Source organism: Erythrolamprus reginae, chromosome 6 (assembly GCF_031021105.1).
Source record: "Erythrolamprus reginae isolate rEryReg1 chromosome 6, rEryReg1.hap1, whole genome shotgun sequence".
NCBI classification, from domain to species: Eukaryota; Metazoa; Chordata; class Lepidosauria; order Squamata; family Dipsadidae; genus Erythrolamprus; species Erythrolamprus reginae.
The window spans coordinates 15,747,873-15,761,586 of record NC_091955.1 but is presented as its reverse complement, the minus strand read 5'-3'; the positions used below and the strand labels follow the sequence as shown (position 1 = coordinate 15,761,586).

The following is a 13,714-nucleotide window of genomic DNA, read 5'->3' as shown; positions in this document are numbered from 1 at the left end:
GGTTTTCCTCGCAGGACAGTTGAGTAATGATCAGATATTAAGGGGCTTAGAAACGTTGCCTTTGTCATGGTCAGATCTAATTTATTTATCAGCTCTTTATGTGGAACCGTATCAAAGGCTTTGCTGAAGTCCAGGTAGGCAATATCCACGGCACCACCTTCATCCAACACCTTTGTGACATAGTCAAAGAAATCGATGAAATTAGTCTGACATGATTTGCCTTCAGTAAAGCCATGCTGATTTGGCTCCAATAAGTTATTGTTTTTTAGGTGCTGATTTATCCTCTTTTTGAGTAGAGTCTCCATCATTTTAACTACAACTGATGTCAAGCTAACTGGCCTGTAGTTACCAGCTTCTTCTCTACTGCCCTTCTTGTGGATAGGCACAACACTGGCCATTCTCCAATCCTCAGGAACTTCTCCTGTTAACAAGGATTGGTTAAACAAATGGTATCCTTCTGCGCTGACTGGAGGGGTTGGTAGTGGCAGGCACCGTTTTACGGTGGTTCTCCTCCTACCTGTCTGGTCCGGTGCAGTCGCTGGATGTGGTTTCCTCGGGCTTTCCGACGTGGTCTATTGGAAACACATATATGTGAGAAAAATTCATACAACTCATAGAACCATTTTGTTTATCTTTATTTTTATACAAAAAAAGAAACAAGTTCCCGATCATATTATAAAAGCTTTATTTACTGAGAACATAAAACCATTTTAATTTGTAACTTTAGCTTTTAAGAAATGGTTGGTTTGCATTTACAGTACTTAAAACTGAAATGTTTCAACAGGCATTCATATTGAGGATTGGAGTTGTTCCCATTTTTATTTATTGAAGTATAAAACTTAGCTGGAAATAAAGTGATTTAAAAAAAAACATTTACAAAATCTGATCTGATGTTAAATTTCAAATCTCTTTTCTGAAGTACCTCACACCAACTAATAATGTATCCTAAAATGAGTTGATTATAACTCTGGACCAAAAGCAAAGTGAACTAGTTTTCCAAAATTCTCAGTATCAGTTATCACTATTCTCATGTGCCAATAGAAGCCACATTCTAGTGGCTTCTCTCATAGAAAAAAAATTATTAAACACAAAATGTATATCTTTATAACTAAAGTAGCCTTTAAGCATGAAGACAATTTCATAATGCAAAACTATAGAGCGTTAGAGCAAGCCTTCACTTATAACTATGGACTCTGTATCATATCGATTTACATTTCATATACTGTATTTGTGGGACTATAAGAAGATGTACTCCACCCCCCCTAAAAGAGTGTGGAAATGTCGGTGCGTCTTATACACCGAATGCAGCCATTTTTGCTGTCCTAAACACCCTCCACCTGCAGAGAGCTCTTGCTGCTGGAGAATGGCAAAATCATCAAATAATGGGCATTTTTCTCTCTTTTTCTTGCAAAAAGTGTGTAGGGAAACGGACTGGGAAGCCTGCAGATAGCTCCTGGGGAATGGGGCAAGGCCAAAAAAGATGTCTCCAATTTTGTGAAAAAACAGGCAAAAATGGCTCATTTTTCACTTAAAAATGGGGGCATCTTTGCCTTCTAAACACCCCATCTAGTACGACTGGAAGAGGAATTCTGGCAGTTGAAATCCACTAGTTTTAGAGCTGTGAAGTTTGAAAACTTTTGGATTAGGGAAGAGGTGTGCAAGTGTCTTCAAACATGGCAAGTTTAAGATGTGTGGACTTCAACTCCCATTCCTGAGCAACCATGACTGGGGCTGGAATTGTGTGAGTTGAAGTCCACAAGTCTTAAAGCTGTCAAGTTTGCAGTTTGTAAAAAGTGTACATGATTGTAAAAAGTATTCTGCTATACTGGTATTTTATTAAATAATATATTACTACACCATTTGGTTCAGAATACTTTTTTCCTTGTTTTCCACATGTAAACTATAGGTGCGTCTTATACTCCAGTGTGTCTTATAGTCTGAAGCATACAGTTATTATAAAATTAGTCCTTTATATAATTCTAATTTCCTCAAATATCACTTATTTCAAAAAAGTGGCTTAATTCTCATTATCTATACTAAATTATATTATGATAATGATGATGATGATGATGGTTATTATTATTATTATTATTATTATTATTATTATTATTATATTTCTCTCTCCCTCTCCCTCTCTGTGTTGATACAGAAGGAGGTCAATGATATGGAAAATATTATCTATATAATGTAGAACATTATCTAAATAGGCAGATGAATTCCTAAAATTCTGTATACCAATAAATTGTTTGACATTAAAAAAATATTTTCCCTGAGAAAATATTTTTCTCACTGGCCACTTTGAGAATACAAAATGAGTAAAGCTTATAAGTAATTGTGTGGAAAACAATTCAAATTAAATTCCTTTAAGCTTTTTTTACTTTAAAAACCTACTTCCGAATCCCACGGAGAGCTGTCTTCGTCTTTCTCTTCCTTCATTGATTTAGCTATAAAATAAAATAGTAAATTGTGCCAATTCAGAGTATTGCTAGACACTATTTATTCCTGGTGTACGATCGAAAGGTCAGGGTTAATGGCTCAAGCCAGCAACAAATGTCTCTCGCACGAGTTTCTGCAAATTACTCTTGACTGGGTTTCAGAGCTCTTATGTTCTCCAAATCAAATGCAAAACAACGAGGCTTTAAATGTCCCCAGATTCAAAAGTCCATTGAGGAATTCCTGTATCTTTGTTCCTGTTAACTGCCGAACGATAATTCCCACACCGCTTTTTGCAAGCCCTCCCCTTTTGAAGCCTGCTGCAGCTTTCCAAATTGCTTCCAGCTGTGCTTTAGAATCTCCATCTGAAGCTGCACCTCCCGTCCCACCATTCTACGCACCATGACATTGAGGCATACCTGGCGTGTGTGAATGAGACCTGGCTGGGCCCAGAGGGGGGGGGAGCTCCTGTCTCGGAAATGGGCCCAACAGAGTTTCAGATGTGGCACCAGCCGTGATCCCAGGGAAGGGGGGGAGGAGTGGCAATTATAGCCAAGAAGAAGACCTTCAAGCTGCATAGGGTCACTGCTCCCGAGATTGCAGGTTGTGAGTCCCTTCTTATGAGGCCGGACCTACGGGTACACGTGGACTTGTTACCTGCCTCTCAGCTACGTATCAACAGCCCTGCCTGCACTGCTCGAGGAGGTAGCCAGGCTGGCGGTGGAGTCCCCCAGACTTATTGTCTTGGGGGAGTTTAATCTGCCATCGCTCAGTGAACCCTCTGGGTTGGCGCAGGAGTTCATGGCCACCATGGACCTGACCCAAGTAGTTCAGAGCCTAACCCATGAGAGGGGGCACACTCTCGACATGGTTTTCCTCGCAGGACAGTTGAGTAATGATCAGATATTAAGGGGCTTAGAAACGTTGCCTTTGTCATGGTCAGATCTAATTTATTTATCAGCTCTTTATGTGGAACCGTATCAAAGGCTTTTCTGAAGTCCAGGTAGGCAATATCCACGGCACCACCTTCATCCAACACCTTTGTGACATAGTCAAAGAAATCGATGAAATTAGTCTGACATGATTTGCCTTCAGTAAAGCCATGCTGATTTGGCTCCAATAAGTTATTGTTTTTTAGGTGCTGATTTATCCTCTTTTTGAGTAGAGTCTCCATCATTTTAACTACAACTGATGTCAAGCTAACTGGCCTGTAGTTACCAGCTTCTTCTCTACTGCCCTTCTTGTGGATAGGCACAACACTGGCCATTCTCCAATCCTCAGGAACTTCTCCTGTTAACAAGGATTGGTTAAACAAATGGTATCCTTCTGCGCTGACTGGAGGGGTTGGTAGTGGCAGGCACCGTTTTACGGTGGTTCTCCTCCTACCTGTCTGGTCCGGTGCAGTCGCTGGATGTGGTTTCCTCGGGCTTTCCGACGTGGTCTATTGGAAACACATATATGTGAGAAAAATTCATACAACTCATAGAACCATTTTGTTTATCTTTATTTTTATACAAAAAAAGAAACAAGTTCCCGATCATATTATAAAAGCTTTATTTACTGAGAACATAAAACCATTTTAATTTGTAACTTTAGCTTTTAAGAAATGGTTGGTTTGCATTTACAGTACTTAAAACTGAAATGTTTCAACAGGCATTCATATTGAGGATTGGAGTTGTTCCCATTTTTATTTATTGAAGTATAAAACTTAGATGGAAATAAAGTGATTTTAAAAAAAACATTTACAAAATCTGATCTGATGTTAAATTTCAAATCTCTTTTCTGAAGTACCTCACACCAACTAATAATGTATCCTAAAATGAGTTGATTATAACTCTGGACCAAAAGCAAAGTGAACTAGTTTTCCAAAATTCTCAGTATCAGTTATCACTATTCTCATGTGCCAATAGAAGCCACATTCTAGTGGCTTCTCTCATAGAAAAAAAATTATTAAACACAAAATGTATATCTTTATAACTAAAGTAGCCTTTAAGCATGAAGACAATTTCATAATGCAAAACTATAGAGCGTTAGAGCAAGCCTTCACTTATAACTATGGACTCTGTATCATATCGATTTACATTTCATATACTGTATTTGTGGGACTATAAGAAGATGTACTCCACCCCCCCTAAAAGAGTGTGGAAATGTCGGTGCGTCTTATACACCAAATGCAGCCATTTTTGCTGTCCTAAACACCCTCCACCTGCAGAGAGCTCTTGCTGCTGGAGAATGGCAAAATCATCAAATAATGGGCATTTCTCTCTCTTTTTCTTGCAAAAAGTGTGTAGGGAAACGGACTGGGAAGCCTGCAGATAGCTCCTGGGGAATGGGGCAAGGCCAAAAAAGATGTCTCCAATTTTGTGAAAAAACAGGCAAAAATGGCTCATTTTTCACTTAAAAATGGGGGCATCTTTGCCTTCTAAATACCCCATCTAGTACGACTGGAAGAGGAATTCTGGCAGTTGAAATCCACTAGTTTTAGAGCTGTGAAGTTTGAAAACTTTTGGATTAGGGAAGAGGTGTGCAAGTGTCTTCAAACTTGGCAAGTTTAAGATGTGTGGACTTCAACTCCCATTCCTGAGCAACCATGACTGGGGCTGGAATTGTGGGAGTTGAAGTCCACAAGTCTTAAAGCTGTCAAGTTTGCAGTTTGTAAAAAGTGTACATGATTGTAAAAAGTATTCTGCTATACTGGTATTTTATTAAATAATATATTACTACACCATTTGGTTCAAAATACTTTTTTCCTTGTTTTCCACATGTAAACTATAGGTGCGTCTTATACTCCAGTGTGTCTTATAGTCTGAAGCATACAGTTATTATAAAATTAGTCCTTTATATAATTCTAATTTCCTCAAATATCACTTATTTCAAAAAAGTGGCTTAATTCTCATTATCTATACTAAATTATATTATGATAATGATGATGATGATGATGGTTATTATTATTATTATTATTATTATTATTATTATTATTATTATATTTCTCTCTCCCTCTCCCTCTCTGTGTTGATACAGAAGGAGGTCAATGATATGGAAAATATTATCTATATAATGTAGAACATTATCTAAATAGGCAGATGAATTCCTAAAATTTTGTATACCAATAAATTGTTTGACATTAAAAAAATATTTTCCCTGAGAAAATATTTTTCTCACTGGCCACTTTGAGAATACAAAATGAGTAAAGCTTATAAGTAATTGTGTGGAAAACAATTCAAATTAAATCCCTTTAAGCTTTTTTTACTTTAAAAACCTACTTCTGAAGAGCACGGATAGTCTGTGTCGCTCTCTTCACCTTTGTCTTCCTTCATTGATTTATCTATAAAATAAAATAGTAAATTGTGCCAATTCAAAGTATTGCTAGACACTATTCATTCCTGGTGTACGATCGAAAGGTCAGGGTTAATGGGTGAAGCCAGCAACAAATGTCTCTCGCACGAGTTTCTGCAAATTACTCTTGACTGGGTTTCAGAGCTCTAATGTTCTCCAAATCAAATACAAAACAACGAGGCTTTAAATGTCTCCAGATTCAAAAGTCCATTGAGGAATCCCTGTATGTTTGTTCCTGTTAACTGCCGAACGATAATTCCCACACTGCTTTTTGCAAGCCCTCCCCTTTTGAAGCCTGCTGCAGCTTTCCAAATTGTTTCCAGCTGTGCTTTAGAATCTCCATCTGAACCTGCACAGCTGTTCCTCCCGTCCCAACATTCTACGCACCCTGACATTGAGGCAGACCTGGCGTGTGTGAATGAGACCTGGCTGGGCTCAGAGGGGGGGGAGCTCCTGTCTCGGAAATGGGCCCAACGGGGTTTCAGGTGTGGCACCAGCCGCGATCCCAGGGAAGGAGGGGGAGGAGTGGCAATTATAGCCAAGAAGAAGACCTTCAAGCTGCATAGGATCACTGCTCCCGAGATTGCAGGTTGTGAGTCCCTTCTTATGAGGCTGGACCTAGGGGTACACATGGACTTGTTACCTGCCTCTCAGCTGCGTATCAACAGCCCTGCCTGCACTGCTCGAGGAGGTAGCCAGGCTGACGGTGGAGTCCCCCAGATACCCCCCGGACCAGGGTATCTACGAGATCGCCTTCTGCCGCACGAATCCCAGCGACCGGTCAGGTCCCACAGAGTTGGTCTCCTCCGGGACCCGTCAACAAAACAATGTCGCTTGGCGGGGACCAGGGGAAAAGCCTTCTTTGTGGTGGCCCCGGCCCTCTGGAACCAACTCCCTCCCGGAGATTAGAATTTTCCCCACCCTCCTTGCCTTTCGTAAGCTCCTTAAAACCCACCTCTGCCGTCAGGCATGGGGGAACTGAGATATTCTTTTCCCCCAGGCCTTTACAATTTATGCATGGTATGTTTGTTTGTATAGATGTTTAGTTTTACAATAAGGGTTTTTTAGTTGTTTTTACTATTGGATTTACATGATGTTTTTTATTACTGTTGTTAGCCACCCCGAGTCTACGGAGAGGGGCGGCATACAAATCCAATAAATAAATGAATGAATGAATGAAATAAATAAATAAATAAATAAATAATCATAATTTGTTTTGTTCAAACAACTTACATCTTTTCAGGAACTTCTTTCGAAGTTTCTTCATTGCAGCCGAATCTGGGTTTTTTGGTTTCTATGAATAAAAGTTGAAGCGGACAGAAGTTTTCACGGCAACCAGCATTGCGATACCATCTTTACATTTTGCTCTTCTTTCAAAAAACCTGGACTTATAAATGTATCATCCCTCCCATTTCCTATTTTATTCTGCAATTTAAAACAGCGTGGAACTTCTATCTTCCTGATCTAGTCCAAACTTTATCCATAGTATAATACCACATTGATAAACACATAGCCACTAGGGTGCTTTAGCTTGGAATATTGCATTAAGCAGGAGATTGAATTTATGAATAAATAGCCCCTTTCAATTCTAATTCTATGCATATTATTCAAATGACAAAAAGTGATCCAAATACTAGTAGGAAGTCATACTCAATCCTGAGCTCAGCACAGCTTTTTCAAATGGCTTCAGCTTAGAAAATCCTTCCTGTCGCAAACTTTTTGTTCTAACCTTGGGGTATTTTATTCTATGTGATTTTATGTTTAGTTACTGGTTAGTTTTCAATACTTACATACCATGAAGACTTGCAGAATTATCAATCAATAAAATAGCAAGTAATTAGTTAAAGGGCTGGAGTGCAGAAAAGCAAGTAAAAGCACATATTTAGAGAATGGAAACAATTTCAGAATTATTGGTGATAGAGCAGTTTTATACCATAATATTTAAATGACAATTTTATGTAATCTACATCATATGCTTGGGTGCTTATTAGTATGACAGTGAATAAAGAGGCATTTGCTATTGAACCATCTGTTGCCCATTTCTTCTCTGGGCTCAGCTCTGTGGCTGCGTGAATAGGTTTTGCTAGGGTGCAAAATATGGGCTTAACTGCTGTTTACATTGTTTACTATATGAATTCTTTTTAATGTTTTAATCTCTTTTCCTGTATAGTGGGTATTGATGGAGCTTGAATAACCTGCTCTCCCTCCTATCTTTTGTGAAACTAGAATAAAAAGCAAAGCATTTGTTTTAAATTCTCATCATTGTCCACAGTGAAATATTATGAATTATTTTCTTTCATATGAAGTAGTTAATAGTATTTTGAATGTTGCTGTATTAGAAACAAGACCTGAATTTTACTATTTTGTTCTGGTTGCAGGTCACAATATGTCTTCTGATTAGGGCATTTTTCTGGTAGTATCCACATTCTTAAAACTAGGATAGGATATTTAAACTGCTCTACTTGTATCCTTATTCCATGGTTGCACTCAAATCTCAGATTAAAATATTTCGCTTTAGTTTTCCAGTAATTTCATTTAGAATCTCATCTGTTAAGTCTGAATACTGATTAACTATAACAATCGACAGCAGTAGCACTTAGACTTTTATATCACTTCACAGTGCCTTACAGCCATCTAAGAGGTTTACAAAGTCGGCATATTGTCCCCAACAATCTGGGTCCTTATTTTACTGACCTCGGAAAGATGGAAGGTTCAGTCCCCCTTGAGCCAGTGAGACTCGAACTTCCAAAGTGCAGCCAATTGGCCATCAGCAGAATTAACCTACAATACTGCATTCTAACCGCTGTGCCACCACGGATCAAGCTGTATATATTACATTAAACTTAAGATCTAAATTGAAGTTTCCTTTGACACAAACAAGTATTAATTAGTATCATAAGAAGTCTCTCATTATTAGAGATTTTCAGTGTTCATTGTAGAAAATCCTACCTTGGGACTGGTGAAAAGTACCATATCCTCCTCTGAAGGCCAAGAATCATTGACAATAATGTCAGAAGAGCTTAAACAGAGATGCATATATATATATAAGTAAATAAGAATCTATCTTTTCCCCAAATTTTCTAAATTTAAATCAAAATTTAAATCTTACCTTACACTATAGTCAGAAATAGTATCATCCAAACCTAAACACAAATAAAAATGCAGACCATCCAGTGACAAAAAATTACAAAGATTTTTTTTACACAATGGTAAATCAAATTGCAAAAGTTTAAATGAAAAAAAACCCTTAAAAATAAAGCACCTTAGTAACTATATAAAATTGGCAAACATTTAACTGGATTTTTATATTTATTGCAAGCTTTTCCAATTTTTAAACTGGAAGTTATATTTGGTATAAATATTTGCAGTCAATTGCATCTTAGATTGCACGGAAGTTCATGATTTAACACTTTTACTGCTTGTTTTACAGAATTTCCATTTACATAGTAGCAATTTTCTATTTGTTCAAGCCCTTATACTATTTTCTGTATTTTATCTTAGGATGGATATATGTTTATCCCAGGCATGTTTAAATTCAGTTACTGTGGATTTACCAACCACGTCTGCTAGAAGTTTATTCCAAATATCTACTACTCCTTCAGTAAAGTAATATTTTCTCACATTGCTTCTGATCTTTCCCCCAACTAAGCTCAAATTGTGCCCCCTTGTTCTTCTGTTCACTTTCCTATTAAAAACACTTCCCTGCTGAACCTTATTTAACCCTTTTACATATTTAAATATTTCCATCATGTCCCCCCCTTTCCCTTCAGTCTTCTAGACTATACAGATTGAGTTCATCCTGATAGGTTTTAGGCTTAAGACCTTCCACTATTTTTGTAGCCCATCTTTCGACCCGTTCAATTTTATCAATATCTTGTAATAGGTGAGATCTGCAGAACTGAACACAGTATTCCAAATGTGGTCTCACCAGCGCTCCACACAGTGGGATCACAATCTCCCTCTTCTTGCTTGTTATACCTCTAGCTATGCAGCTAAGCATTCTACTTGCTTTCCCTACTACCTCACTGCACTGTTCACCCATTATGAGACTCTCAGGGGTATCACTACCCCTAAATCCTTCACTTCTGAAGTTTTTCCTAACACAGAACTGCCAACACAATACTTAGATTGAGGATTCCTTTTCCCCAAGTGCATTATTTTACATTTGGAAATATTAAACTGCAGTTTCCATTGTTTTGACCACTTATCTAGTACAGATAAATCATTTGCCATATTACAGACACCTCCAGGAATATCAACCCTATTGTACACTTTAGAGTCATCGGCAAATAGGCAAACCTTCCCTACCAAACTTTCCCCCATATCACCCTGTGGGGCATGGGCCCCATGTTGGGTACTAGGGCCTTACACTGTCTCCTGTTGACCTCTGTAAGGATCGTGCATCAGCGCACTAATGTGTGTACTGTCCCTGTCCTAACAATTTGTAACCATCTCATGTATTCATAATCATGTTTATACATTTCATGTATTCACAATCATGTTTATAATTGTATTTGTAATCTTATATATGCTTGACAAATTAAATAAATAAACAAACATTTTTGCAAACAATAGCAGTAATATCTTCTTCCATTTGGGAAGGGGCAGAATTGTATTAACTGACTAGCCCTTAAACTTTACCTGGATGTCTTGTTTCTTTGGTCATAAAACTAAAAGGAAAAAAAATATGTTATTCAATTTTGACACATTTTAATGAAGCAAAATTAATACAGAAGAACAAATGTTAAATAAAAAGCACTAACTTAGTTGTTTGCCTGCTACTTTAACACCCTGCTAATATGTTATCTAATCTTAATCCATGTCAGTAAGGGGTGAGTACAAGTGCACTAGAGTGCCTTCCGTCCCCTGTCCTGTTGCTCTCCTATATCTCCTATACCTTTCTTCTATTCCTATATCTCATCTTCTATTCTTTCATTGATATGTTCTATTACTATATCTTCTTTTCTATTCTTTCATAGATATATTTTACTATGAGTATCTCCTCTATAACTTTCATCATGCATTTTACTCTGTGTGTGTGTGTGTGTGTGTGTATATATATACAGAATATATATATATACACACACACACACATATACATACAGTGATGCCTCATCTTACAAACCCCTCGTCATACAAACTTTTCGAGATACAAACCCGGGATTTAAGATTTTTTTGCCTCTTCTTACAAACTATTTTCACCTTACAAACCCACCGCCGCAGCTGGGATGCCCCGCCTCCAGACTTCCGTTGCCAGCGAAGCACCCGTTTTTGTGCTGCTGGGATTCCCCTGAGGCTCCCTTCCATGGGAAACCCTATCTCCGGACTTCCGTGTTTTTGTGATGCCGCAGGAGAATCACAGCAGGGGAATCCCAGCAGCGCAAAAATGGGCGCTTCGCTGGCAATGGAAGTCCGGAGGTGGGGTTTCCCAGCGAGGGGAGCCTCAGTGAAATCGCAGCATTGCAAAAACACGGAGGTCCGGAGGTGGGGTTTCCCATGGAGGGGAGCCTCAGGGGAATCCCAGCAGCACAAAAATGGGCGCTTCGGCTGGCAAAAGGGGTGAATTTTGGGCTTGCACGCATTAATTGCTTTTCCATTGATTCCTATGGGAAATATTGTTTCGTCTTACAAACTTTTCACCTTAAGAACCTTGTCGCGGAACCGATTAAGTTTGTAAGACAAGGTATCACTCTCTCTATATATATATACCCACTAAAATCCTCATTGTGTATTGGACAAAATAAATAAATAAAATAAATAAAATATGACAATGAAAAGACAAATGTTTCAACTTACATGTCTTCATTTTTTGGGCATTCTACTTTGTCATTTGGGTTCCACTCTCTGTGTTGAACTTCCTCCTTCTGCAAGCAAGTATGGAAAGAGAAAAATTAACAAACAAAAACCAATGTGTTAAAATTTGTTTTAAATGTGAAAAAGGGTTTGATTTATTTGTTTTTTAAACAAATATATTTGGTTTACAAAATCTTTTTTTCAATGATATCTTTTTATTAAATACAAAAGTTCAATGTTTGGAGGATAATTTCATGGCAGTAAAATATAGCCCTTTTTTCATTCAACATTAATAGCTTGTCAATCCTATCTAGCAGGGTCCCTCTAATTGGGCAGTTGGGAAAAAAAGATTCTTCTCTACCTACAGAGGTAATAACCTTCAAATCAATAAGCATTCTATGTATATGGCATCCCCTTGGGGATAGGAATGTCCAATAATATGTAACCTCTTCTCACCTTGGTCAATATCTCACTGATGACTCTCCCAAATTGAACCTAATCATGTGCAAAATGTCTAGAAGTGGCACCAACTGCTAGAATTTAATGAAAGTCATATTTGGCACTGCTGAACATATCCCTCACATAAATTTTATGACATTTATGTTTGAATGTTTTTTTGATATTACCTATCAAGTATGTGTTATTAATTTTTGCTAGTGTATAACAAAACTGTTATCACCAATATAGATTATAAATACCAAGCATAGTCATGTGCCATAAAAAGTGTTGGTTATGACCTATAAAGCCCTTCATGGCACCGGACCAGATTACCTCAGGGACCGCCTTCTGCTGCACAAATCCCAGCGACCAGTTAGGTCCCACAGAGTGGATCTTCTCCGGGTCCCGTCAACTAAACAATGTCGCCTGGCGGGACCCAAGGGAAGAGCCTTCTCTGTGGCGGCCCCGGCCCTCTGGAACCAACTCTCCCCAGAGATTAGAACTGCCCCCACCCTCCTTGCCTTTCGTAAGCAACTTAAAACCCACCTCTGCTGCCAGGCATGGGGGAATTGAGATCCTCTTTCCCCCTAGGCCTTTACATGCATGGTATGTATGTATGTATGTTTGGTTTTTACATTAATGGATTTTTAATCATTTCTAATATCAGATTACTATTGTACACTGTTTTATTGTTGCTGTTAGCCGCCCCGAGTCTCCGGAAATGGGCAGCATTCAAATCAAATCAAATCAAATTATCAGCCTTGCTGATTAAAAGGACCCCAATCCTACCAAATGTTTAAATACATACGCAAATAAAAATTATAATCTGAGACTGAACAAGGTACAGCACATGTGAGATGCTGTAAAATGAGACTCCAGAGAATGGGTGACACACACAAACAAAGATTTTTCAAAGCTGATTTCAAATGAATGTCCACAGTATGACACAATCAAGCAGGAGCAATGACGGTGTATATGCCGGGCAGGTCTTTGTGAGAGAAAATTTTCTCTCAAGTACCACTGCACCTAAGTTATTTAAATTCTTGAATTTGAAATGTTCAATTCCAATTCTAGCCTAGTATCAAATTGATATCTACAGTGTACTTCTTTTAGCAGCACAACAAAGCACAACACAATCTAATTGTGTTTTACTATTACTAAGCTAAAACCCTCACAATATGTCAATTTCACAATTCCGTTCTTCTGCTGCTGGAAGAATTTGTTCAGTTGAGTTGCACAGAAAAGTAACTCCATGGAAACAGCTCCAGTGGAAACTCATAAAATTTAATCTGCAACCTAGAATCTGCCAAGTTTAAGCAGGGTAGCTTTAGGACAAGTAACTTACTGGTTCTCTCCAGGAACATCTTTATGAATAAAGCTCCCAGAGGTAGCTGTTAGCTCGAGAATAGATGTCTATGATTACAAACAATTCTTTGGTTCTAATAGTTTGTATAATTTCTGAGAAGGTAACACTTCATCAGAGTTTTTCCTAATTTGAATACATTTTAGGTGTACAGACATCCACTCTCACGCTTCTCACAAATTACACATTGCTGAGGAGCCCAAGAATTATCCTATTTTTCAGAGTATAAGACGTATTGGATTATAAGACACACCTTAGTTTTTGGGGAGAAAAATAGGGAAAAGAATTTGCTTAACAGATATTCATCTGGCTAGTGTCCTTAGTCTGGTCACCTTCAGGACATTATTTTAT

The 13,714-nt window shown here is 38.1% G+C and overlaps 1 protein-coding gene across 1 annotated transcript in view; it reads right to left on the bottom strand.

Moving 5' to 3' along the window:
- LOC139168940 (uncharacterized) overlaps positions 1 to 13,714 on the bottom strand; it is a 49,974-nt gene that overhangs the window by 13,249 nt on the left and 23,011 nt on the right. Inside the window, exons 11-19 of the mRNA XM_070754722.1 lie at positions 11,566 to 11,633; positions 10,411 to 10,439; positions 8,879 to 8,912; positions 8,719 to 8,788; positions 7,003 to 7,063; positions 5,697 to 5,758; positions 3,820 to 3,874; positions 2,392 to 2,444; positions 518 to 572 (exon numbers count right to left, since the gene is read on the bottom strand). Coding sequence (XP_070610823.1) covers positions 518 to 572; positions 2,392 to 2,444; positions 3,820 to 3,874; positions 5,697 to 5,758; positions 7,003 to 7,063; positions 8,719 to 8,788; positions 8,879 to 8,912; positions 10,411 to 10,439; positions 11,566 to 11,633 — 487 coding nt within the window. The remainder of the gene's footprint in view (positions 1 to 517; positions 573 to 2,391; positions 2,445 to 3,819; positions 3,875 to 5,696; positions 5,759 to 7,002; positions 7,064 to 8,718; positions 8,789 to 8,878; positions 8,913 to 10,410; positions 10,440 to 11,565; positions 11,634 to 13,714) is intronic.